The sequence below is a fragment of the Salmo salar genome, chromosome ssa15 (assembly GCF_905237065.1).
Source record: "Salmo salar chromosome ssa15, Ssal_v3.1, whole genome shotgun sequence".
NCBI lineage: Eukaryota > Metazoa > Chordata > Actinopteri > Salmoniformes > Salmonidae > Salmo > Salmo salar.
Genome location: NC_059456.1, coordinates 28,863,662 through 28,886,506, shown reverse-complemented (window position 1 = coordinate 28,886,506; position 22,845 = coordinate 28,863,662). Strand labels below are relative to the sequence as shown.

The window sequence follows — 22,845 nt, the reverse complement described above, 5'->3', positions numbered from 1 at the left end:
TGTGGAAACTTTACCGGCTCGGGTGCAAAGTTTCAGCCGTCTGCAAATCGGAGTCTACGGTCAACGTTTCTGGAATATGCCCTTGTCTTTGAATGTTCCCAATTTGACTGCTTTTGAGGAACCAACATCGGTCTTAGCTGTATCTTGAATTGGAGTCGGTTGTAATCGTACGATAATGACGAATTGTTAGCGACCGTATAAATATTGACAAGACGTGGTGGAATCTCATCATATGCCTATCGATTGGCTCGCATGTTGTAGCTAACGTTACAGCTAGTATACCGTAACGTCGTACGTGCATATCGTAAGCTAGCTAGCTAACTCAGTTAACGTTATCTAAATTAAACAAGTGATCAGCGGAGAGAAATGGCTTGTGAACCTAATCGTGTGCGGCTAGTATGCATGCTTTCATTGACTTTTGGCTTTTTTATCGTGGAGGTTGTCGTCAGTCGGATCACTGCATCTTTAGCAATGCTTTCGGACTCCTTTCATATGCTATCGGATGTCATAGCGCTGCTTGTGGCTTTGGTGGCCGTGCGCTTCGCTCAGAAAACACAATCGACAAATAAAAACACCTTCGGATGGATCCGGGCTGAGGTGATGGGGGCTCTGGTCAACGCAGTGTTCCTCACAGCTCTCTGTTTCACCATAATATTGGAGGCCGTCGAGCGATTCACCAACCCACATGAAATCGAGAAACCCCATGTAGTTATCGGTGTGGGGGCCGCCGGGCTCCTGGTCAACCTTCTCGGGCTGTGCTTGTTCCACGGACACGCAGGTGGTGGACACGGGCACTCCCACGGAGGAGGAGGCCATTCTCATGGAAATAAGAAAAACAAGAGGGGTAAACTATGCAAGTCAGAAAGACCGAATGGATCATCAGGAGAGGAGACTAACAACCTGGTAGGAAGCCACAATAGCCCCCCCAATGGCGTGAACACCGAGAGACGTAGACATGGTAAGTTAATGTCAATCATTTGTCTATTACAGTAGTTAGCTATACTGTCAACATACTGTAACTACTGTACTTGGCTAGCTATGTGGTTTCATCGATTTAAAATAATATATTTTATTGGGGAATGGGGGCCGACGGAGCACAGACTCACAGACAGGGAATTTATTAAAATAACTGAAACTTCTGGGACTAAATAACGTAGGCCATAGGCCTACTCAAGATGGAGCGATCTTTAGTCCAAACTAAGCCATCTCTGTGGTGTTCTTGTTAAGGGCAATTCCATGGTAACGGAATTGCCCTGAATGGGATTGCCCTGAGACTCACTTAAATATATGCAAAACAAAAACCATCGATTTTTTTTGAGAACCACGGATAATCGACCGAGCCGATATCTGGTCGATATGAACCTTTTGTAGTCTGTTCGCACTTCTCGATCATTGCAAAAATGCTGCTATGCCAGCTGCCACTCACAGCCTGAGCCAGGAGCACTACACAATGCCTATGAATGTCCAGCAGGGAAAGTCAGCAGCATGCTAGCTCATTCTCCAACAGATAGGTGAAGTATTGAGAGAAATGGATGAGTTGACAGTGTCCTAAATCGAACTCCTGTTGCAATTATTAGTTTAGTTAATTTATCAATAATAGGGCTCATGTGGAGTTGTTTAGAGATGCCTCCTGACGTCTAAAATAAAATCCAGATCATAGAAATGGACAAAAAATAATAGTTTCATAATCATCCCTGATCACAAATCATGCCGTTACGTGGACCGATTTGCATTGAATATATGTCCTTTTATATCCTCAAATTAAAGGCAGTGCCTATATGATGTTCTACCATGCAGGTGTGACATACTGGAGTGATGCTTCTATGCAAATGTTGTTGATCAGTAGGCTAATATAAGTCCCAAATGGAAGTTTCAATATGCATTCACCTGTATTGTAAATAGGCCTATGCCATCTTAATTTACCCAGTTTATCAAGAGCTTTACCATTCAAATAAAATGTATCTTATGTGGTAGAGTGGTAAAAGACATTGTCAAATGTATTGTTTGATTTAAAAATGAATGCATACATGGCTGTCTCTGGGATATTCTGTCATCAAAATGTTAAAATGTAATGATATTGCATATTGGCTCCAAATTAAGATTCAACGTTATTTACAGAAAGAATGAGATGTCAGCTATGACATGACACCTTAGGTAAAAAAAATATATATTTTGGATATTTAAGTGGATTCACATCCGGTAACACAATTTTATCATTGGTCCCTGATCTGTACTACACAGAAATGCATAATTGTTGATATGAATGTCATTGTCATCATGGTGATGTATCTTAAATAGGTACACAAATGTATAAACATGCAATATCCTCCTTTTTTATATTTAGGTATTATTCTACACACTGGCTATTATTTTATTGAGCGCCGTCATCAAACAAGATCAATTTTGGTTGGACCAGACCAAATCTGAACCTACCATAGACGTCTATGTTTCACAAGAGTTGACATTAAAGCACAGAATAGTAGACTATAGTATAGTAAAATATAGTGTACTCAACTCTAGTGTACTCTATTGTGTACTGTACTGAACTTTACTCTACTTTTCTTTACTGCACTATACACTTTGATGTATTGAATGTACTCAACAGTGCTGTACTGTACCAATCATGGATGTCCATGTTTGGGCCAAATGAAGGCCAGTCCAGACGTCTATGGGCGTTGAAATTAAGGCCAGGGTGGACTGACCAAATATCATCTGAACATAAACCTGACAGTATGCCAGAGGAAGGGAGGACAGTAGTACTGAACATTAACAGTATGCCAGAGGAAGGGAGGACCGTAGTACTGAACATTAACAGTATGCCAGAGGAAGGGAGGACAGTAGTACTGAACATTAACAGTATGCCAGAGGAAGGGAGGACCGTAGTACTGAACATTAACAGTATGCCAGAGGAAGGGAGGACAGTAGTACTGAACATTAACAGTATGCCAGAGGAAGGGAGGACAGTAGTACTGAACATTAACAGTATGCCAGAGGAAGGGAGGACCGTAGTACTGAACATTAACAGTATGCCAGAGGAAGGGAGGACAGTAGTACTGAACATTAACAGTATGCCAGAGGAAGGGAGGACAGTAGTACTGAACATTAACAGTATGCCAGAGGAAGGGAGGACCGTAGTACTGAACATTAACAGTATGCCAGAGGAAGGGAGGACAGTAGTACTGAACATTAACAGTATGCCAGAGGAAGGGAGGACAGTAGTACTGAACATTAACAGTATGCCAGAGGAAGGGAGGACCGTAGTACTGAACATTAACAGTATGCCAGAGGAAGGGAGGACAGTAGTACTGAACATTAACAGTATGCCAGAGGAAGGGAGGACCGTAGTACTGAACATTAACAGTATGCCAGAGGAAGGGAGGACCGTAGTACTGAACATTAACAGTATGCCAGAGGAAGGGAGGACCGTACAGTCGACCCAACTGTGGTTTGTGACTACCGGTACTATGATTTCCCATTGTAGCCAATACAATTTCAGCAAATCTTTTACCGATTTGGTAACAATTGCGTTTTAATCACTTCATAATTCATAAACAAAATGTTATTTAACTAATTGATAGGTCTACCTTGTTACTTCTGTGATATGTCATTATCCTCCCTCCATGAGTGAGAGAAATTAGAAAATATCTTGAAGATATGTGGGTTTTTGGCGATGGAATTTCAAGGCACGTGGTCAGGTTTCTTAAACTCACAAAAGGCTGAAAATTATCCTAAACTAAATATGTGTTTATTAGTTGGCAGGGTTGTTTTCTTCATTTTTTTTTGTGTTTCTAATACCATTTTTATCAAAGCCTATTCATACTTTTTAGGATGGAAAATGATGATCAAATTTTTTTTGTGTGTATATGCAGTACCAGTCAAAAGTTTGGACACCTACTTATTCAAGGGTTTTTCTTTATTTTTACTATTTTCTACATTGTAGAATAATAGTGAAGACAAACTATGCAATAACACATGGAATCATGTAGTAACCAAGAAAGTGTTGAACAACTCAAAACAGATTTTAGGTTTTTCAAAGTAGCCATGCTTTGCCTTGATGACAGCTTTGCACACTCTTGGCATTCTCTCAACTAGCATCATGAGGAATGCTTTTCCAACAGTCTTGAAGGAGTTCCCACATATGCTGAGCACTTGTTGGCTGCTTTTCCTTCACTCTGCTGTCCAACTCATCCCAAACCATCTCAATTGGGTTGAGGTCGGGTGATTGTGGAGGCCAGGTCATCTGATGCAGTACTCCATCACTGTCCTTCTTGGTCAAATTGCCCTTACACAGCCTGGAGGTGTGTTTTGGGTCATTGTCCTGTTGAAAGAAAAATGATAGTCCCACTAAGCACAAAACAGATGGGATGGCGTATCACTGCAGAATGCTGTGGTAGCCATGCTGGTTGAGTGTGCCTTGAATTCTAAATAAATCACAGTGTCACCATCACACCTCCTCCATGCTTCACGGTGGGAGCCACACATGTGGAGTTCATCTGTTCACCTACTCTGCCTCTCACAAAGACACAGAGGTTGAAACCAAGAATCTCAAATTTGGACTCATCAGACCAAAGGACAGATTTCCACCAGTCTAATGTTCATTGCTCGTGTTTCTTGGCCCAAGCAAGTCTCTTCTTCTTATTGGTGTCCTTTAGTAGTGGTTACTTTGCAGCAATTTGACCATGAAGGCCTGATTCACGCAGTCTCCTCTGAACAGTTGATGTTGAGATGTCTGTTACTTGAACTCTGTGAAGCATATATTTGGGCTGCAATCTTAGGTGCAGTTAATAACTATAATGTACTTATCCTCTGCAGCAGAGGTAACCCTGGGTCTATCTTTCCTTTGGCGGTCCTCATGAGAGCCTGTTTCATCATAGCGCTTAATTTTTGCAACTGCACTTGGTGAAACTTTAAAAGTTCTTGAAATGTTCCGGACTGACCTTCTTGTCTTAAAGTAATGATGGACTGTCATTTCTCTTTGCTTATTTGAGCTGTTCTTGCCATAATATGGACTTGGTCTTTTACCAAATAGGGCTATCTTCTGTATACCACCCCTACCTTGTCACAACACAACTGATTGGCTCAAACACATTAAGAAGTTAAGTTAATTTGTGGAATTTCTTTCCAAGGCACACCTGTTAATTGAAATGCATTCCAGGTGACTACCTCATGAAGCTGGTTGAGAGAATGCCAAGAGTGTGCAACGCTGTCATCAAGGCAAATGGTGGCTACTTTGATTTGTTTAACCCCCTTTTTTTTTCTTACTACATGATTCCATATGTGTTATTTCATAGTTTTGATGTTTCCACTATTATACTACAATGTAAAAAATACTAAAAATAAAGAAAAACCCTTGAATGAGTAGGTGTGTCCAAACTTTTAACTGGTACTGTATATACAGTGAGGGAAAAGTATTTGATCCCCTGCTGATTTTTGTACGTTTGCCCACTGACAAAGAAATGATCAGTCTATACTTTTAATGGTAGGTTTATTTGAACAGTGAGACAGAATAACAACAAAAAAATCCAGAAAAACGCATGTCAAAAATGTTATAAATTGATTTGCATTTTAATGATGGAAATAAGTAAACGTACAAAATCAGCAGGGGATCAAATACTTTGTTCCCTCACTGTATATGTGTCGTAATTTCTCAAAAATAGACTCTTAGCTTATATGGACTTCACATGTTGGTCCTCATTACATGGAAATTACCTTAAAACCCTTTTGATATTTCTGCCTTTGAAGAGAGACATTCAACACAACTGCCCTGTTGATCAAGATGCCAGTCTCACATGGTCTTGGCTGGGTTTCTTCTGTAGTATTGTAGATGGATCAATATCCACTACAATCTCAAAGGTGTAACTGGGCTGGTGTGTCTCTCCTGGCTTGGACATCATCAGTATCATCTGTTGCCCTGTAAGCTGTAGGAGCCTTTTTTACCAGACCAGTCAAAGACGCATGTGTGGGCAGCGTCGTGATGAAATCCAGCCAGTCGCTTTCAGTTTTGAACAGAAACCGGGACAGGGCTATGATATTCATAAAGTTCAGTGACCGGTATCAGCAGTGACTTGATACAGAACAATGTGGTCCATGACTGTGTCCATTCTGCACCCCCATTTTGAAGTACCTTTAGCAGAGGTAATGAGAGTGCAAGACAGACTTTGTAACTCATTCATTATTTTCATCACTTTAGGAAACAGTTTATTTCATGTTATCAGGCAATAACTGGATAAATATAACCTCTGAGGTTCTGCCTCTGAGCTTGTCAGTGAAAGACCTAATGGTTCCTAAACCTGGGCCCCCTTCATCCTCACTGTAACATAAGTTTGTTTTGAGTTGATCTTTGTTATCTGAAGAATCTAGCCCCCACTCAGCCTGCAGATGTCTTACATCAGGGGTGTCAAACTCATTCCACGGAGGGCCGAGGGTCTGCAGCTTTTTGGTTTTTCCTTTCAATTAAGACCTAGACAACCAAGTATAAGGAGTTCCTCACTAATTAGTGGCCTTAATTCATCAATCAAGAACAAGGGAGGAGCGAAAACCTGCAGACACTCGGCCCTCCGTGGAATGAGTTTGACATGTGTTTTACATGGTGGAGGACAAGTCATGACTTGTTACAAAACCAAACTGGTGGGAGTCCCGCCATCCTGATTTGGTCACTCCAATTGCATTGGGTAAATTAATGAATATTTGAACTGTTACATATTCAAATCGGGACCTTTTTTTTATGAAGACACTTGATCTCTATTGTCACTACTGGTGCTGCTACACCCATAACAGGAAGTTGGCTTCTTTCACAAAACCCGTGTTTTATAAGCCATTTTCTTTCTGTTTATAATTGTGTTAAATCACTGTCGCAGGCCTTCAGGGATTCATGTCCCCTATTGTTTTATCATATTAACAGGATATCATGATTTAGACTTGGTGATCCTCCAGTTTCAGGTAAAACATTGTTTGACCATCTTCTTGCTGATACTCAGGGTTGGGAACTGAGAGCTGCCCTTTGCCTTGCTTCCTGTTGGTACAGAAAATGGTAGAACCAGGAGACTGTCATTTCCCCCCTACTCAGGCTCTGCCAGTTTCTATACGTTGAGCCCGGCCATACATCATCGAAGGCAGTGACCGACAACCAGACCCTTACCCCGATGAATTTCCCCTACTCGCTGTGTGCCAAGCTGGAGGCTATTAGCCTAGCACTGGTTCTGGTGCCATTCGCCATCAAAGTACATGGGTTTTATGTCTAACACGACTTAGCTTCCTATGAAGGTGTTTATCGCCTGGGGCAGCCATAACTTACAGTACGTCAACCATGTCCTCCAAAAAACCCTGATGCAGTCATTAATCATTATGCTTTGTTTGGGTCAGTAGTTGGACCAGTCAGCTGATAAATTGCAGCTGGACGCGTGAGTCATTCACGATGTATGTATTAGTCATTCCTGGTCTTTGGAAAAAAAATCTACATTTTATTTTCTCCATCCCTTGGAAGAGTTCCCCCACCACCACCATTTTCTCTGACACTCCTCCTTCCGTCCTCTCAAATATGTGGGCTCTGTTAAAATGCTTTGAAAATGCATCCTTCCTACCTATCTGAATTGCCTTCATTGGGGATAGTGGTCACTCTGCTTTCACCTATCTAATCACTTATAGGTCGATGCTTATCTCAAGGAAGGAAGGATGAATTTGTTACAGGGCTGTGCTTTTGCCTCCCTTGTACTTCTTTAACCCCTCGTCTCTCTTCTTCCTTCAGAGATTGTTTGTAACGACAGTGAGATGCAGATGAACGGCAGCGCACCCTACGAGGAGCTGGAATACAGCCACGACGAGGCCTCGCTCAACATGCGCGGCGTCTTCCTACACGTGCTGGGCGACGCCCTGGGCTCTGTCATCGTGGTGGTCAACGCCCTCATCTTCACCTTCGTATGGCGGCCGTGCCCGCCCGGCGAGACCTGCTTCAATCCATGCATCGACAGCCACTCCACCGACGGCAACAGTTCTAGCTTTCAACGGACCATGGTGGGACCGTGCTGGGTGCTGTACCTGGACCCCACGCTGTGCATCATCATGGTGGGTATCCTGCTCTACACCACCTACCCACTGCTCAAGGAGTCTGCACTGATCCTCCTGCAGACGGTGCCCAAGCAGATCGACATGCACCGCCTCAATGAGCGGCTGCTCTTGCTGGACGGCGTGCTGGCCATCCACGAACTGCACATCTGGCAGCTGGCAGGCTCACGCATCATCGCCACGGCGCACATAAAGTGTCACGACCCCACGTCCTACATGGACGTGGCCAAGCGCATCAAGGACTTCTTCCACGACGAGGGCATCCACGCCACCACCATCCAGCCCGAGTTCGTTACCATCAACTCCGAGTCAAGCGCCTCCCTCTGCGAGCTCTCCTGCAGGACGCAGTGCGCTCCTAAGCTGTGTTGTGGCGCTGCTGACAAGCTGGGCGTGGCTGGTGCTGGTCCGGTGGGCACGGAGAAGATCCTGAGCAGTGAGGGGAATGCGCTGGCGGCCTCGGCCATAGATGTAATCAACGAGACCCCAGAGGGAGCAGCAGGACCCGGAGCTGCAGTCCTGGAGCAGGCAGCCACCGCAGTTGTCCAGGTGGTTCCTCAGCCGGAACCCGAGGTCGTTATTGCCCGAGAGGTGGAGTCTTCTCTGTGAGAGAGACCAAACAGTCAGAGGAGGTTTTTTTTTTTTTTAAAGTGCGGGCTAAACTTGCCGACGGGTTGTCGTTTGTACGGCGCTCTCGGTTTCTGGAGACGGGTTGAAAAATGGCTCCTCCGCCGCGGTCTGGTTTGATGACACCCTCTGTTCTGAGCCCCTAACCCTCCCACTGCCTACCCCCCCCCTCCACTACCTACCCCTCGCCACCTTTACCTCCTCACCTCTGACCCCCCTGACCCACTCTCTGAGTGTCACAGAGAGCAGCACATTGATGATACTTGTGACTTCACCTCTCACCCAGGCTGGGATTCGGCCTTGTCTGGCCTGCTGCATGTGTGGCCTACCCCTCCTTAGCACCATGTTGTGATGTGTGTCGTCCTGTCCCTCCATGGTGTCTCTGTGCCAAAGCTTCTCAATGCAGGGCAGAAGGGACAAGGGGAGACTCCAACAAGGACAAAGAGCAAATACGACATATGCAAAGCAACGCACACCTGTCTACTCCACAGGTTTTTTAAATCCATCTCTGAACCTTTCATTTATGTATTATTACATTTCTTTTGGATAGGCTTTGAACATCTCTATTTTATTAGCCTCGGGCGCCCAATGGAAAGTGATTATATTACAACAAAAATATTTATGTATTTAAGTTTAGTAATGATCTATTATTTCTCTCTGTCAATGCTTTCATAATATTTAGTTTGGATGATGGATTACATTTTTTGTAATTTTTCTGCCACTTGAATATTTGACAAACCATCTATGCTGTAGACTTGTTTTTGAAATTGTGCATTTTACTTTTAATTATGACTTTTTTTCTGGCCTTGACTCTGTTTTAATGGCTGTTGTGAGTTGAATGCAGATGCTGTGTTAAAAAAAGAACTCACACCTCGACTTTATTTCAAACTGATTTGAAATGGCACTGAGTACAGTTGAAATAAGTACTGTAGGTTAGCCTGTCTTGTATTGGCAAACTTCGACAAACAACAAATCGGCCTTGCAAGCCTATCACTGAAATCAAATGTGTACTACAAAATGTCAACAACAATATTGTTTTAAATCTATGCTGGAGGACATTCAGATGGGTTGTTGAAATTCACACTAATATTCCTCATGAATGTGTTGAGGAAGGGACCTAGTCAAAATCCATGCTGAACGTTTGTAGTTTCTAGTCCTTCTGCTGCAACTTTGCATGACCAAACTGAAGTGTTATTTGAATCACAGAGCTTCAAAACAAGCTAACAGTGCTGCAAAAAGGTTGCCTACTTCCTTGTTTTCTCAGATAGCAAGAATAACTTTATCGAAATGTCTAATGGGCCTAAGCTTTTCCTTTCTTTGTAGTGAATGGGTTTGTTAGGCTTCATGTGCTGATTTTACAGTAATCTTAGTGGCCTTTTTAATAGAAGGAAATCTGATCATTCCTCGTCCAGTATCATTTATTATCAACATCACAAAGATATCATTTTATATGATGATTCAAGGATGCATTTCAGATATCCACTCAAAGTAAATGTGTATGCAGTATAGAAGCATTGTATCGGGAAATGTATTTTGACACGTTCCTTTGTTTTGAAAATGTCTGGTTACTATTATTCGGCGTCTTTGAGACTCGATCTCTCTGTGCAAATTGAGTTGTCGTTTTTTGGATTTTAGATATGTGTTTTTGATATATTACAGTACCTGTCAATGTGTCATTGTGAAAATTAAACATGCTTGTTTGGTACAGTTAAGCTGTTCTGTGTTTGTCTATTTCCATACTGTTTCTTTGGACATTAGGTCTACACTTAAGTCACACCCTCAGTTAATATCTGCAATGATACTGATCCATCAGACTGGTCTAGAAGTAAGACTAGTAAAGCCACTTGAAGGCCTTAGAAAATACATGTCACCATACTGCTTCTTAGCCATTTCAAATGCCGTCTTCCACAATACATCTACAGTACGTTTGAAAGGGAATCTATAGTGGGAATAAACGTCATTAGTAACTGAGCATTAGCGTCCATCTCCAGGCAGGGCAGTATGCCATATTAGCCCCTGGCCTAGCTTTGTAGCCCAGTGAACAGCCCTGAGGCAGCTGGCCTTATGTAAGCGGCCCTGGGGGAGCATTCCACAAAGGCAAACGGCTCTAGTAGTCTATACAGCATTCCAGCGTCCTGCTGCCTCTCTGCCCACATTTACCTGGCCTGGTTAAACCAGGCTGAGCACTGCGCTCACCATTGTTTCACTTTATTTACATTTGTGTCCCAGGCTGCTACCCATAGTGATTGGTTCAGGGAGGTGGGGGTAGGCGTGTGGTAGGTCTCTATTGTCTGGGTTTATTCAAGTTTTTTTTCTTCTGTAACACCATTTAGAATGGGGTTTTGTATGCATTGAAATAGTCTCTAGAAAGAATAAAGCCGATCAGGTGGCAATTTGACAGAAGCCATTGTTGGAACATTCACTTGAATTGGGATGCATGTTCTATAGATACAATCATTACATTTTAGTCATTTAGCAGACGCTCTTATCCAGAGCGACTTACAGTAGTGAATGCATACATTTCATTTCATGCATTTTTTTTTTTGTACTGCAATAGTATGTTCACTCTGGCCATCAGCTATATCTAAAAGCTCACATAACATTTTAGTATATTTTTTATTTTTATATATTCCTTTAAATAGACAAGCAGTTAAGAACAAATTCTTATTTACAAGGACGGCCTACCCCGGCCAAACCCAGACGATGCTGGGCCAATTGTGTGCCGCCCTATGGGACTCCCAATCACGACCGGTTGTGATACAGCCTGGAATTGAACAAGGGTCTGTAGTGACACCTCTAGCACTGAAATGCAGTGCCTTAGACCGCTGCGCCACTCAGGAGCCCTAATGCTGGTTTAATCTGTCTAGACACCTTTCTGAGGATGTTTCCCTGATCTGATTTTTAATAGATATAGTTTCCTGTTGACTACCGATTCGTTTAGCTTTTGTTGCGTACATTGATGATGTAGCCTGTGCTTACAAATGTGCTGGCTAGGAGGAATCATTTTAGCTTCAGCTTGACCTTTTTAACCCGTGAGCTTTGGTCCACCTGCTCTAGCCTTTTTTAGAGATCATTCAATTCAGCCCTGTGTCCCCGCCTCAACCATCCCCAAACCCCCTTTTCCAACAACCCGCACCCCACCCACCCATCACACAACCTGGCTGGACTCCAGTGAACAAAGCCAGTGAGACAGATGGTCTGGTCCTCCACGAACATAATGACCAGTCCTACCATCCTTCCCCCATAGACCGCTGAGTGGAGCAACCCAGTGCTGCAGTGAGGCCCTGTGAGGCAGAGTGCAGTTGTCAGTCAGTGAGGCCCTGTGAGGCATAAACCAGTGGTCAGTCAGTGAGGCTCTGTGAGGCATAAACCAGTGGTCAGTCAGTGAGGCCCTGTGAGGCATAAACCAGTGGTCAGTCAGTGAGGCCCTGTGAGGCATAAACCAGTGGTCAGTCAGTGAGGCTCTGTGAGGCATAAACCAGTGGTCAGTCTGTGAGGCATAAACCAGTGGTCAGTCAGTGAGGCCCTGTGAGGCATAAACCAGTGGTCAGTCAGTGAGGCCCTGTGAGGCATAAACCAGTGGTCAGTCAGTGAGGCTCTGTGAGGCATAAACCAGTGGTCAGTCAGTGAGGCAGAGTGCAGTGGTCAGTCAGTGAGGCCCTGTGAGGCAGAACCCACTGGTCAGTCAGTGCAGCTGTGAGGCAGAACCCAGTGGTCAGTCAGTGAGGCCCTGTGAGGCAGAACCCACTGGTCAGTCAGTGCAGCTGTGAGGCCCTGGTTCTCCACTGTTGTTCCAGAGAGCTAGCTGCCATCTCTATCCCCTAACCCCTAACCCTCCCCCCACAGAGTACAGATGACCTCTACAGTTTGGTTCAATGGGCTTGGCACACTCCGACTTTAAGGGGAAGAGATGGTTAAATGGTTACATAATACACTGCTGACAGGCCAGTTTCACGTCTGCTTTCTCCACAGAAAAACAAAATAATAAGGGTACCGAAACTACCAAGTTGAGGTCATTGAAAGTTGGTTCTGAATCAGAAGTTTTTTCAAGGCACATCAGATCACACAGACAACCCTGAATGTGGCCCTACCAATAAGAACACCCATCATTTCCTATAAATAGATTAAGTAACCAAAATCGAACTATTGGTAATGAATTACTCTCTACATTTGTAATAATAATGTCCACGGTGTATGACACTGCTGCATCGGGGTGAATCAGGATTTGGGAGAAATGATTGTCTGCAGCCAGTCTGACTTGGAGTGATGATTCAGACAGTTTGAAGGGGAATGCTTGCTTGGGAATGAGGATGAACCATTGAGAGTGCCCTAGAGAATGTCAGTGATATTGCCAAGCTAGTAAGAATAGTCTGTAATGGGAATGATCTAGGCAAGGGGGATATAGACTGAGAGATAGGCGTAGTGGGGAACTACTTCATATTTTTATTGAACTAGTCAGTTAAGAACAAATTCTTATTTACAATGACAGCCTAAACCAGACACCCCTGGGCCAATTGTGTGCCACCCTATGGGACTCCCAATCATAGCCATTTGTGATACAGCCTGGAATCGAACCGGGGTCTGTAGTGATGCCTCAAGCACTGAGATACAGTGCCTTAGACCGCTGCGCCACTCGGGAGCCCTATAATAGGAGGGTCAACACCAAAGGATTAGAAAGAGAAAATAACTGGCAAAATGGATTATACCATAATGCCCCACCCATCCCCCCACAACACTTCCCACAGCCCCTTCCTCGAAGTCGAATCACATGACAACTGTGTAGGTTCTGTCCCAAATGGCACTCTATTCCCTATGTAGTGCACTACTTTTGACCAGGGCCCCTAGTTGTGCACTATATATGGAATAGGGTGCCATTTGGGACACAGTCCTACTGAGAACAGAGCTGTCCCATCCCTGGGAGATTAGGGAATGTTGGAATGTTACATGTCAGATGATGATGATGATGATGATGCTCACCCAGGAACGAAGGCTCACATGGTGGCCAACAGTGACACAACACCAAGTTGACACTCTTAGCGCAAAACTCTCTGCTGAAATGTATTTTTTCTGTCACTCACGTTTGATGTTTTGTCTCACTTTTTGAGATACAATGTTTTGGGTAGTTACATTAAAATGGAATAAAGTCCAACATCCTGGAGATCTTAGATTCTCCACAAAACATGTAATGTTCTCTATGCACCTGGAAATACGATATGTGTGCAAGCTATACTTTTTTGTGACAGACCCACACAGTTCATTCAATGCAAATCATTTTATTTTACTCAAGGCAGGTCTCTTCTACTGCTTCACAGAACAGACACCATTTTGAAGGAAGGGAGTGAAAGAAGGAAGGAGAGAAGAAACGAGGGGGAGAAAAGTAAAGGAAGGAATGGGTTAATGTTACCCCAGGCTGAGTACACTGTATGCCTCATGCCTCACTCAGCATTTTCTCAGACTTTGATCATAGTTGAGTTGAGTGGGTTCAACCTGCAATAATGAACATCTCACTGATAAACCAACTGCCAACGGCATCAACATGACCCAGGTGTAATACTCACCCGCTTTATTGTGTAATCAATAGATAAAGCATTTAGCACAACACCTTAAACTAACATCTCATGGCTCTAGATCAATTGGCCCATGTGAAAGACATGCACGGTTATCAACTACTTATACACATGTTGATGTTGTTGTTATAATAATTGTGTGTGTACTGTTATACCTTCAGTTGACTTGAGTTCTGGCCCTTCAACTAGCATGATCAAAAGTAGAGCCAACACCCGTTGGCAGTGTTGGGGAAGCTACTCTGAAAATATAGTTGACCAAACTACCAATTATTTCACACTGGAAGAACTTAAGCTACACTAAAGCTACCCTTAAGAAAAATATAGTTTACTTCACTAAAGTTACTATGAAAAAGTAGTGTTCACTACATCCAAACTACTTTGAAAAATTATCCTATGTAAATCTAAAATGTCATAGACAACAAATTGCAACATATCACTCTGGAGTATGTCATGATGGCACCAGGGGAGATGGCTACTGTCTTATTGGCTCTTAACCCACCATGTTATTTTGTTTGTTTTTTCACGTTGTTCGTAACTTGTTTTGTACATAATGTTGCTGCTACCGTCTCCTATGACCTAAAGAGCTTCTGGATATCAGAACTATGATTATTCACCTCAGGTTAGACAAAGAGTTTTTCTTTAATGAGTCGGACGGGATGGATATACTACAGACATCCGACCAGGCCCAGATCCCCGTCATTCGCTGGAGAAGGAAACAGAGATTTTGCGGAAAAAGATCAGGGTGCCTTATGAGGATCAGGCAACAAGTGGCTAATCCGCCTTTGCCTTCCGTCATGCTAGCTAACATTCAATTGCTGGAAAATAAATGGGATGAACTGAAAGCACATATATCCTACCAATGGGACATTAAAAACTGTAATATCTTATGTTTCACCGAGTTGTGTTTGAATGACGACATTAACATACAGCTGGCGGGTTATACACTCTATAGAACAGCAGCCTCTGGTAAGAAACGGGGCGGGACCTATGCTTAAATGTAAACAACAGCCGGTGCACGATATCTAAGGAAGTCTCAAGGTTTTGCTCGCATGAGGTAAAGTATCTAATGATAAGCTGTAGACCACACTATCTACCTAGAGAGTTTTCATCTGTATTTTTCGTAGCTGTCTACATACCACCACAGACCGATGCTGATACTAAAATAGCACTCAATGAGCTGTATGCCGCCATAAGCAAACAGGAAAATGCTCATCCAGAGGCGGCGCTCATAGTGGCCAGGGACTTTAATGCAGGGAAACTTAAAATCAGTTTTTCCTCATTTCTATCAGCATGTTAAATGTGCAACCAGAGGGAAAACAAATTCTAGACCACCTTTACAACTCACAGAGACAGGTACAAAGCTATCCCTCACCCTCCATTTGGCAACTCTGACCATATTTCTATCCTCCTCATTCCTGCTTACAAGCAAAAATGAAAGCAGGAAGCACCAGTGACTCAGTCTATAAAAAAGTGGTCAGATGAAGCAGATGCTAAACCACAGGACTGTTTTGCTAGCACAGACTGGAATATGTTCTGGGATTCTTCCGATGGCACTGAAGAGTACACCACCTCAGTCACTGGCTTTATCAATAAGTGCCTCGAGGACGTTGTCCCCACAGTGACTGTACATACATACCCCAACCAGAAGCCATGGATTGCAGGCAACATTCGCACTGAGCTAAAGGGTAGAGCTGCCGCTTTCAAGGAGCAGGACTCTAACCCGGACGCTTATAAGAAATCCCGCTATGCCCTCCGACAAACCATCAAACAGGCAAAGCATCAATAGAGGACTAAGATCGAATCGTACTACACTGGCTCCGATGCTCATTGGATGTGGCAGGGCTTGCAAACTAATACAGACTACAAAAGGAAGCACAGCTGAGAGCTGCCCAGTGACACAAGCCTACCAGATGAGCTATGCTCGCTTCGAGGCAAGTAACACTGAAACATGCATGAGAACATCCGCTGTTCCGGATGACTGTGTGATCACGCTCTCCGGGACCGATGTGAGTAAGACCTTTAAACAGGTCAACATTCACAAGGCCCGTAGGGCCAGATGGATTACCAGGACGTGTACTCCGAGCATGCGCTGACCAACTGGCAAGTGTCTTCACTGACATTTTCAACCTCTCCCTGTCTGAGTCTGTAATACCAACATGTTTCAAGCAGACCACCATAGTCCCTGTGCCCAAGAACACTAAGGTAACCTGCCTAAATGACTGCTGACCTGTAGCACTCACGTCTGTAGCCATGAAATGCTTTGAAAGGCTGGTCATGGCTCACAACATCCCAGAAACCCTAGACCCACTCCAATTTGCATACCGCACCAACAGATCCACAGAGGATGCAATCACTATTGCACTCCACACTGCCCTTTCACACCTGGACAAAAGGAACACCTATGTGAGAATGCCAGTCATTGACTACAGCTCAGCGTTCAACACCATAGTGCCCTCAAAGCTCATCACTAAGCTAAGGACCCTGGGACTAAACACCTCCCTCTGCAACTGGATCCTGGACTTCCTGGCGTGCCGCCCTCAGGTGGTAAGGGTAGGTGACAACACATCCGCCACGCTGATCCTTAACACAGGGGCCCCTCAGGGGTGCGTGCTCAGTCCCCTCCTGTACTCCTTGTTCACTCATGACTGCATGGCCAGGCACAACTCCAACACCATCATTTAGTTTGCTGATGATACAACAGTGGTAGGCCTGATCACCGACAATGATGAGACAACCTCTCCCTCAACATGATCAAGACAAAGGAGATAATTGTGGATTACAGGAAAAGGAGAAACGAGCACACCTCCATTCTCATTGTCGGGCTGTAGTGGAGCAGGTTGAGAGCTTCAAGTTCCTTGGTGTCCACATCACCAACAAACTAACATGGTCCAAGCACACCAAGACAGTCTTGAAGAGGGCACAGCAAAACCTATTTGACATGGGTCCTCAGATCCTCAAAAGGTTTTACAGCTGCAGCATCAAGAGTATCCTGATGGGTTGCATCACTGCCTGGTATGGCAACTGCTCGGCCTCTGACCACAAGGCACTACAGAGGGTAGTGCATATGGCCCAGTGCATCACCGGGGCCAAGCTTCCTGCCATCCAGGACCTCTATACCAGGCGGTGTCAGAGGAAGGCCCTAAAAATTGTCAAAGACTCCAACCACCCTAGTCATAGACTGTTCTCTCTGCTACCACACGGCAAGCGGTACAGGAGCGCCAAGTCTAGGTCCAAGAGGCTTCTAAACAGCTTCTACCCCCAAGCCATAAGACTCCTGAACAGATAATCAAATGGCTACCCAGTCTACTTGCATTGCCCTCCCCCCACCCTCTTCTACTCTGATGCTACTCTCTGTTATTATCTATGCATAGTCACTTTAATAACTCTACCTACATGTACATATTACCTCAATTACCTCGACACCGGTGCCTCCGCACATTGACTCTGTACCGGTACCCCCTGTCTATAGCCTCTCTATTGTTATTTACTGCTGCTCTTTAATTATTTGTTATTCTTATCTCTTACTTTTTGGGGGGTATTTTCTAAAACTGCCTTGTTGGTTAAGGTCTTGTAAGTAAGCATTTCACTGTGAGGTCTACACCTGTTGTGTTCGGCACATGTGACAAATACAATTAAATGTTTTTATTTTATTTGAGTCAGATGTTAACAGAATGTGTAATTAACACAAAAAACAATTTTAAAGTGAGGATTGGGCAGGTCAGATGTCGAAAAAGAGAAACAAATATTCCCTACTTCACCCATATTTGGTTTTCATTTAGCAAAAAAGTTAGTGTGTACAGTAGTTCCTGTAGTTAGCTACACCACTACATGTCAAAAAAGTAAATAACTACTGAAAACACTACCAAGATTTGAATTGAGTTAAAACTACCACCAAGCTACAGCAAAATGTAATTATATTACTAGTTGAACTACTCCTCAACACGGCCTGTTGTCAAACCTAACACTTTCAGTAAGATGCAAAAGTTCACAAATGATAAAATCTGAAGGATTGTCGACATGTATGTAACAAGGAAAAACAAAGGAAATGTTTAGCTGGGGACGTTCCAGTATCTGGATGAGCATGCTCCTATCAGACGACCTTGTTCGGGTCATCATAAAGACCTCAGGATTATGAGGAGCTATATCATTAACTATAAAGATGCATTGATTGACAGCGATTGCAAAACAAATGACAGGATGTGCAGAGGAATGTTTGGGAAAGACTGAAAAATTAAGTTTCTCAGTTCATGGAATTCTATTAGGTAACCTTGACGATTTACATTTTCACAGTCTCGCTAATCTTTCAAGATAAACGGAAGTATTGGGTTACTTATTGTACAGGAGATTGGTTACTTATTGTACTGTACTCCATAGTGTAAAGGCCTTTAGTAAAACTGGATGCAAGGTACAGAGCACCATGGGTACTGTACTACATCATGCTACTCTGCTTAGCAGTGCACTGAACATCACACATGTAACTGAGTAACCTACTGTACAATCTACATAGCCAAGAGTACAACATAGAATATTACAAGACTGAAAACAAGACTGAAAAATACACCATGCTGAAAAACAAACCATTCCACAGCAACCGACCGCGTGGTATATTCTACTCAGATGGCAGACACTGCTTGGCTGGCATATTACGGACCACATTCCATACTCCTCAACCCCCCCCATGACATCACTGGGCGCCCCAATAGACCCGCTAAGCCCAAGTTGAATAGAGCAGCAGGCTGGATGGAGGGAGCAGGCAGACTAGAGCTGCCATGTCACATTCTCTATCTCACTGCTCCCAATCGAGAGGCAGCCTGGATTCAGGCCTACAGGACCATAGGACAAACCAAGGATGTACGAAACCAAGGAAGCTAAACTTAAACGGACTCATCATCTTTTGACTGAACATCTTATGTGTAAGTTTGTGTTGATTTCTGTGTGAAATGTTCACCTTTTTTTCCCTTGAGGCCTATAAATAGACAACATGTTATTTCATTGGGCCTTCGTTGTTTTTCTGTTTAATGGTGCAAAGATTAAAAGGATAAGGGCCCAAGAACTGATAAAACCTTTGACCAAAGCAATAATGTTGGAGCGATGAGACAAGCATCTTCCCTTATACAATCATATTACTACAGTAGATCAATTCTAACATACACTTGAAAAATTATTTATCGTATCAATCAATTAATCAACAAAATATTATTTGTATTGCGCTGTTAACAAAGTATATTTATCATAGGGAGTGTCATTTATAATCTCTCCTTCTCTCTCCCTCTCCTCCCTTGTTCAAAGAGCCTTGGGGGGACATTCAGTGGCTCTTTTCTCTGAGGAAAGCAAGGTCAAAGCCATTCCAGAACACACACGTGCAAGCACACATACTCCTTGTCACGGGGATGTGCAGGAGATACAGAATAAACAACACATTATCAAACAACCTCTTGCTCAATTTTTCACAATTTACCAGGAGCTCTCTCAACACAACACAGATCTAAATTGAGTGGATAAATCATTAGGAACACCTTCCTAATATTGAGTTGCAACCCCCTTTGCCCTCAGAACAGCCTCAATTTGTCAGGGCATGGACTCTACAAGGTGTCGAAAGCATTCCACAGGGATGCTGGCCCATGTTGACTCCATTGCTTCCCACAGTTGTCAAGATGGCTGGATGTCCTTTTGGTGGTGAACCATTCTTGATACACACAGGAAACTGTTGAGCACGAAAAACCCAGCAGCGTTGCAGTTCTTGACACAAACCGGTGCACCTGGAACCTACTACCATACCCCATTCTAACGCACTTAAATATTGTCTTGCCCATTCAATGGCACAAATACACAATCCATGTCTCGGTTGTCTCAAGGCTTAAAAATCCTTCTTTAACCTGTCTCCTCCCCTTCATCTACAATGATTGAAGTGGTTTTAACAAATTACATCAATAAGGGATCATAGCTTTCACCTGGATTCACCTGGTCAGTCTATATCATGGAAAGAGCAGGTGTTCTTAATGTTTTGTATACTCAGTGTATAGTTCAGTAATTCTGACCAGAGGCCCACTCTCTCTCTTTCCTATGTACTGCTCCCTCTATCTAACAGCTTCCCAAACCTCTCCTCCAGCACCCCTAGCCATTTAACGTTTGTATCTATTTATTACTGAACTAGCACATCTGATGAAACTAAAGAGGAACTTGGGCATTAGTTGAATCAGGTGTGCTAATTCAGGAATAGTTGAAATACATGGAAGAGCTTGGGGTCCCAGAGGAGAGGTTGGAGAACCCATTGGTCTAACACGGCTTTCTCTAATGCTGTGACAGGTCATGTTTGACTGTGTTACAGTAGTCCTCTTTAACACGGCTTTCTCTAATGCTGTGACTGGTCATGTAGTGACTGTTACAGTGGTCCTCTTAATTCTATCTGTGTCCCAGACAAGATGCTGTCGGGGGAGGAGGAGGGGTTAGAAGACCACCCCACCGTGGCCTTTACAGGTGAGAGTCAACAGAATACTGGAACAAACCCTAACTAACGGAAAACTAGAAATACACAAACCAGGTTTGTATTCATTAAGGAATGCACAGAAAAGTAGTTTTTTTTGTTGCAGTTCTTGACACACTCCAGTGCAGTTATTACCATATCCCATTCAAAAACACTTAAATCTTTTGTCTTGTCCATTCACCCTCTGAATGGCACACATACACAATCCATGTCTCAATTGTCTCAAGGCTTAAAAATCCTTTAATAACCTGTCTCCTCCCCTTCATCGACACTGATTGAAGTGGATTTAACAGGTGACATCAATAAGGGACCATTGCTTTCACCTGGATCCACCTGGTCAGTCTAAGTAGTTGTAAAACATGTACTGTTATTGGACCACAAAGGACATATTTTCTGGAGGTACACGGACAGACACACACACACACACACACACACACACACGACAGACACACACAGAGACACACACAGACACACACGTAATAGTTCGTAATTGATTGTGATGACTGATTAAGTGTTCCGTTTAACAGACATGTTCACTTTAACATTCAGCATCACACAAATCAACCTCATGTCAAACCTGTGTAGTTTGTGTATGCCGTAATGGAATTAACTTCCAGACTATGAATTCATGCCTCTAAAGCCATAGGCTGTAGTGTGACTAATCTTGGTAATGCTTTCTTGATATTTTCCACTGCTAAATCTTGAGAAATAGACCAATAAGCCTGTACAACACACAACCAATAGCTGAGACCAAAGCTCCCCAGGTTAAATGTGCTTTTGGCCAAAGTCAACCATTCTGTTGGCTTAACTCCTTCAGCTAATCCATGGCCTATTCATACTTATTTCTCAAATAAAATCTAGCTTATCATTTCGTCCATGGAGGTTGTAGGTTATAAAAGGTTGGGTGAAAGTAACTCAAAATTCCCCAAAGGGCAGATTACCAGGTCAGAGAGTAAACAACTGGAGGTTCGTACTGAATCTACAGTGTGCCAGGCCTAGAGTGGTAAAATAAGCACATGCCAGTGGCGAGGCCATGCCAAGCCAGTTACTAGGCCAAAAGCCGATGGCGCCTCTAGAATCCTGGGACCACATTCATTAACTGTGAACAACAATAATGTGTGTATTTGAGCAATTTCAGCATTAACCAAAATTGTCATTTCTTGAACAGGTAAACTGACAGCTTCCATCAAGGTGACCAAACCTTTGACACATCTTGTATTTTGTGTAGCTTATGATAAATCTTGTGTTTTGTGTGTGTGACAAAGTGGAAATTCCATCCCGACTGGAGAGTGAACTCACACTACCCTCCACACTGTTGCACAACTACATACTCAATAATAATAGTAATAATATTTTTTTGGGGGGGGTGCTTATATTTGTCCTTTTACACACTTGTACAAGTGTCAGTGTGTCATTGAAATGTGTTTCTTCATATCCCAACTCCCCCTGAGACACCCGCAGGGAATGAGGTCACGGCCAGGGTCACAATTGTCCAGCGCCCCTGGAGCAATTGGGGTTAAGTGCCTTGTTCAACATCGCTCCCCAGGCCTATCAATAGCAAAGACCCAGAAAGCCAAGGGGTCCATACCTGTGAATATTAGAAAAATATGACTTTTTAACATTTTTTCTGTCTCAAAATGTCTCTCTTGGTTGCACTTCCCTTTGCAACACACTAACAGAATAAAGGCGGGTTGAATAAAGAGAAAAAATACCTTAAAAAAATCCATAAATGTATAATTATTTTGCAATTTATATCTACAGGCTACAGGCTGCATGGAGGTTTTTCTTTCATTATTTTAGGCATTAGTGCATAAGTCTAAACTTTAGGGCTTAATAATAATGATTTTGAAACTGTTAACGTCAATCCATGGAGGCAAAAAGGACATTATCGAAGTTTAATTCAAGAAGACAAAAGCTGCAAAAGGAGAGTTGAAAATAAGGGATGGCCAGAAAAGTAATGTTTGGAAAAGATTTGGTGAAGTGGTAAAAGACGATGATAGCAGAAAGAAAGAAATCATATTTCTCTACTCTTGTTCCCAAGCCCAAATTTGGCCTACATTTGTTGTATCGTTTTACTGCAAGAAATGCTTAATTCTGCAGGAGTTATTA

The 22,845-nt window shown here is 43.2% G+C and overlaps 1 protein-coding gene across 1 annotated transcript; it reads left to right on the top strand.

The window, feature by feature from the left end:
- slc30a1a (solute carrier family 30 member 1a) lies at nt 1-10,397 on the top strand. Its single transcript, XM_014143981.2, has 2 exons — nt 1-958; nt 7,745-10,397. Exons 1-2 carry the CDS (start codon nt 367-369, stop codon nt 8,665-8,667), a joined length of 1,515 nt encoding a protein of 504 aa, XP_013999456.1. The 5' UTR covers nt 1-366; the 3' UTR covers nt 8,668-10,397.
- Nucleotides 10,398-22,845: the final 12,448 nt, after the last annotated feature.

What these genes read in the sequence shown, in the direction of transcription:
- slc30a1a (XM_014143981.2), top strand. Translation starts at nt 367, where the DNA reads ATGGCTTGTGAACCTAATCGTGTGCGGCTAGTATGCATGCTTTCATTG. An exon ending in CACCGAGAGACGTAGACATG is followed by an intron (nt 959 to 7,744) that starts GTAAGTTAATGT and finishes TTCTTCCTTCAG; the next exon opens with AGATTGTTTGTAACGACAGT.